At 32.4% G+C, this 5,104-nt stretch overlaps 1 protein-coding gene across 1 annotated transcript; it reads left to right on the plus strand.

Moving 5' to 3' along the window:
* Window positions 1–490: 490 nt before the first annotated feature.
* LOC120624385 (malectin-A) lies at window positions 491–4,160 on the plus strand. Its single transcript, XM_039890897.1, has one exon. The coding sequence runs from the start codon at window positions 684–686 to the stop codon at window positions 1,476–1,478; it is 795 nt and encodes a 264-aa protein (XP_039746831.1). The 5' UTR covers window positions 491–683; the 3' UTR covers window positions 1,479–4,160.
* Window positions 4,161–5,104: the final 944 nt, after the last annotated feature.

The following is a 5,104-nucleotide window of genomic DNA, read 5'->3' on the forward strand; positions in this document are numbered from 1 at the left end:
TATAAAAAAATAATTAAAACCAAAAATTGTGATATAAGTAATAAGTAAACTAATCTTCTTAAGTAATTTTAAAGCAAAACTTGGCAAGACTTGGCCAAATTTGAGCAGTTTCTGTTTCATTCCATACAACAAAATCAGATATAATTTTTTTCTATCAGTTTTAGAGAAAAACGTTTAATTACAATTATTCATAAGAATGACAAGATTATTCGGCATTTTTTTGTTAACGGAATTTGTTACAAAAAGCCTATGTTCCTTATTTAGCAGGTTCAACCCACTGCAGCGCTATAAATCGACACAATTTTTTGTTGTAATTTTGTATGTTAAAGACTGTCCAGCGTGCTATAGTCTATAAGAGGTCAGTGTGTTGTAGGCACATGGACTGCACTGTCCATAGTACTTACAGCTTCTTGGGTCAGTGTTTACTGTTTACGTGTAATACCATAGACTAAAGACTAAAAATCTTTGACAGTTGCAATAATGACAGATGCTAAAGCATGTCTGTTGAGATGGCACTATTCTATTAAATTATTTATTAATGGAATTTGGTTGCCGGTTATTAATTAAAATAAACAAATGTGTCGCTTAGAACATAACTTGTGTATGAAAATGTGCTAAACATTTTACGTGAGCACTTAGGCTACGTTGTTGTATTGTGTAATACCGTAAAAACTGCGAAAGAAATGTCTCTAATTATAACAATTTCTCTTTTAAGCTTGACCTTATTAGAAAGTGCTACCGGCTTGGGGGAAATAATATATGCTATTAACGCAGGTGGTCCAGCTTATACTGATATGTATGGTATCCACTACGAAAAGGATCCCTTGCAAGGAAGAGTTGGCACAGCTTCTGACTATGGAAAGACGCTTGCTTTGATTGGAAGAGTAAGTGCTAAGGACGAAATATTATACCAGACCGAACGATACCACCATAGTACCTTCGGTTATGACATTCCAGCCAACAAAGATGGTGATTATGTATTAGTTCTTAAATTTAGTGAAGTGTACTTCAATGCACCCAACATGAAAGTGTTTGATGTAGTTCTGAACGGAGACCATACCATTGTAGCTGACTTAGACATTTTTGAAAAAGTTGGCCGTGGTATGGCTCATGATGAGTATGTACCTTATTCTATTAAGAATGGTAAGCTTTACCATTATGATGAAGAATCTGACATAAGAGGTGGAAAAATTAAAGTTGAGTTCATTAAAGGGTACAGAGATAATCCAAAGATTAATGCATTCTATGTTATGAGTGGAACAATAGATGAAGTTCCTAAGTTACCCCCTATCGTAAAGCCTGAAGCAGAAACTGAGGAGCTGAGAGAAGAAGTTGAAGAGAAAAGCACAAAGTCACGGCGCGCAAGTGGACCAAAACAACCTGATCCTTATTCTCTGGATGATAGCTCAGTTCTGATTCCAGTGTTTATTACAATGGGTGCTTTTATACCACTGTTATTTTGTCTTTGTAGATTATAATTTTTATTTCAATATCTTCGGTTAATATGCTGTCAGTAAATAATCTATTCATATTTTTGGATGTAAAAATTATCATCATTTCTTAGAGTAAAATTCATTTATAATAACAACTGTTTGGTTATTGCAGCATAAAATTTAAGTCCTTTGAAAATAAAATATATTGATTGGGGAAAAATTAGATATACATACGTTCACTGTTAAAGACAAAGTGCTTGCTTCCTTTGTAACTATCTAAAATGTTTTTGCAAATTCTAGATATAGCTGCAAAATATCAGAAGTTCCTTCATTATTTGCCATTGTTACTTAAAATCCACTATACTTGTACATGGTGACAACAATATTAAATAAAATCTTTGTTCTACCATAAAGCATACCTAAAATGTGAAAAATATTCTGAAAATCTCATACTATTGATTATAATTGTTAACATTTCCACCAAGTTTATTGTTGTTGATTGCTCTAATTTTACTGCTATCATAATGTATTCAAGCTTAGTTGTTTTTATAATGTTATAAGGATAGTATTATTATTCATTAAATCATATATGGTACATTTTTCCTTAAGTTATCTAAAGCTCAAGCTGAATAGTACAAATCATAAAAAATACTAGTACCCGTCCCATATAGGATATAATTGTAGCAGACATAGGGAAAGGGCATGCCAAAGATCCTGTTGATGTTAGGATTAGAGGAATAAGTAGTACACTTTGATGGTAACAATGCGATGATGGTACTCCTTTCCAATTTGCTGATGGCTCCTTAATTGGCAACAATGTTAAGTTAAGTAAGAAATCTTTAAAAAAAGTATAATTTTGACAACCTTCCTGGGCAAAGTAGTTTGCACTGTAGTCTTACTAGAGGGAGGTCCCAGGTTTTCTCTGGTGGGAGGCTTTGTGGCTTGTGATACCACCAGAGTGATAAAGACATATTGCCAAGAAATTTAGTGTACTGCCAATGTATTCATGGTTAACATCCATAAAAGCAAAGGTGAAGGAATATCTTATTATATTTACGACAAACGTGTGTATGTCCTTAATAAAATAGTATATTCAAAAATCTAAATAACTCAATAGATAACATCAGTTACAAACAATAACTAGATACTTTTCTGCTAGGTTTTGCGTGGAATTGCAAATCTAATTGCATTATTTATTGGAGCCTACAATACAGTCTTAGCAATGGAGCCTAAAATTTAGCCAATAAATTGTGAAGAATACAAGTGCAATTGTAACAAAGACAAGTTCAGTAATAAACCCTGGTCTTCAATGTTTGATTTCACATGTTGCTTATAGTTTTATAGCAATATGCTGTGTAAACAAAATTATGTTGTTTCTCTCATTAACAGCACTAATTATTTTAACCTGTTTGAGTTGATACAAGTTAAGTGTTGCAATATATCTTATGTTTATGCTAAAAAATAAATCATTTGCTGGTCTCATAAAAACTTATAAATGGCTCAAATACTGTTTTTTATTCTATACTGGAGAAGTTTACCTACTTATACTTATAATAAAACTGTCACAAGCTCAAATCCTGTACATGACAATTTAAATTTTGTTTTCGGAACTTAGAATTACCATTGCTAAACCCAAAAATGTGTTTTTTTTCATTCATGTATGTCTGTATCATGGCCACGCATCACGATTAAACTACTAAATGCTTCAAAGTCGCATCGCAGAAATATTCTTTGATAGCACCTATTAAAATGATAATCTGATGTCCTTGGTAAGAGTGATCTGCTAATATAAAGTCAATAAACTTCTTAGGTATCTCAATTCCAGTCCCATATGTATTCTGTAATTTACTGACTCCTGCTTCTTAATCTATATCTGCGAATGCTTTCTACTAGACAATTCTAGGAACGATTCTACAGCATTATCTAACCCTTTATCTTTCTTTTCTAAAACATTATCTTCGTATAATTTTGGCAATGGAAGATCAGTAATTTTTGCTACAATCCGTAGAAATGCGCTATTTCTGTCCTTTTAATTCTTTAAAGGGTCAGCTTTGAACTTATGTTCATTTGTCATTGCCACTAGTTTCTCCTGAAATGCTTATCCATACTTATAATAAAATTATAACAGGATAAATTCTGTGCATTGACGATATATTGTTTTTTTTTTTCGCGTCTGCGTCCCGTAGTTTATGCGGGTGAAACCGCAGGGCACAGCTAGTCATTCAATAAAGTTCCAATAATCTCCTTTATGAGACAAACATTTAATGCCCACTGTATTTTTTTAATAATAAAAAAGAAGAATGTTTAATATGCACTCGGGCAAATTTTTTGTTAAAAAGCGTTATTGCGAAATCAAGTGTAACTAACATTACATCCATTTCATAAAGTCATATTTTTCCAGTTGCTGATGATGATGATGACTGAAAAATACTGTTGTGGCCGTAGACAGGGCCAGGAAGTATTTTATAGCTTTCAAAAAAAAGTAAAGGCATAGGCCGCCCATGCTCATGAAAAACTAAAATAATAAAAATTATGAATGTAAATCATTAAATAAAACTAAATTACAAGTTGATACATTCTTAATTCGGCAGCATTGTACCTATTTCTCGCACGGACCACGGGGCATAAACGGCGCGCTCGTCATGTCTCTCTACCCTTACACAATCTATAGGTATGCACTATTCATTGCAGATGCACATAATATTATGCAAATAAATTATTTGAAATTAAATTTGGTTTTACTTTAAATACAAAGATCTAAGTTGGACCATTATTTCGTAGTCGGTCGGTAGATACATAATACACCTACGTGAGTTCCCAACGAGTCCCACGGCACACCTCGTGGTTTTTTTTCCTATCGAGTCACACTTATTTACTTGTGTGGGTTATGGTAATAGGAACTCACCCCAGAATACTACCATCCTACTAATATAATAAATCTGAAAGTTTGTGAGGATGTATAGAATGGATTTTGATAAATTGTACAGTAATAAAAATTAAACATCAGAATAACACAGGGGTATATTTAATATATATATTTATAAACATATTTTGTAAATTAGCTAAAATATAACTAAACCTGTCAATTCTGTCATCTGCGAGCTATGATGGCGTACGATGCCTAACCCGATTAATTTTGACAAAGATAAAGTATGGTGAGATTTATATTTCTCTTTTAGAGTTCTTAAATAACACTACTTAATCTCACGATCAGCAATTCGATGCAGACGAAGTCGCAGACAAACGTATTTACATACCTCGGACATTATAAAACCGCTAGCGTATAATGAACTCAGTTGCGTTTATTTTTTAGCATAGGACTTAACAAAAATAGTAGGATACGCTCGAAATAGTAGTATTTTTAGTTAAAATCTCATTGGTAGGCACTCACTGCTGGATTAAATAGCTTTCTAATGATGACATTTCATTTAAATTAACTCAGTTGTTTCAGAATAAATCGATTTTAGGCACTATAATTTAAAAAAAATAACGAGCTTTTAAAATGTCGCCATAAAGCTTTTAAACTCTTTATTACAAAGCTTTATATGAGTAGTGTATCTTATACATCCATCAAAATTCGTTCGATCACTTAGAAGTTATGGTGGAATAAAGAAACTTAGTATGTAAGTTTCTTAAAGTCGTTAATTCATTATAAATGGGTGCAATTGTAT

The sequence above is a fragment of the Pararge aegeria genome, chromosome 6, assembly GCF_905163445.1.
Source record: "Pararge aegeria chromosome 6, ilParAegt1.1, whole genome shotgun sequence".
NCBI classification, from domain to species: Eukaryota; Metazoa; Arthropoda; class Insecta; order Lepidoptera; family Nymphalidae; genus Pararge; species Pararge aegeria.

Coding starts and splice junctions, on each gene's coding strand:
- LOC120624385 (XM_039890897.1), top strand. CDS start 684: ATGTCTCTAATTATAACAATTTCTCTTTTAAGCTTGACCTTATTAGAA.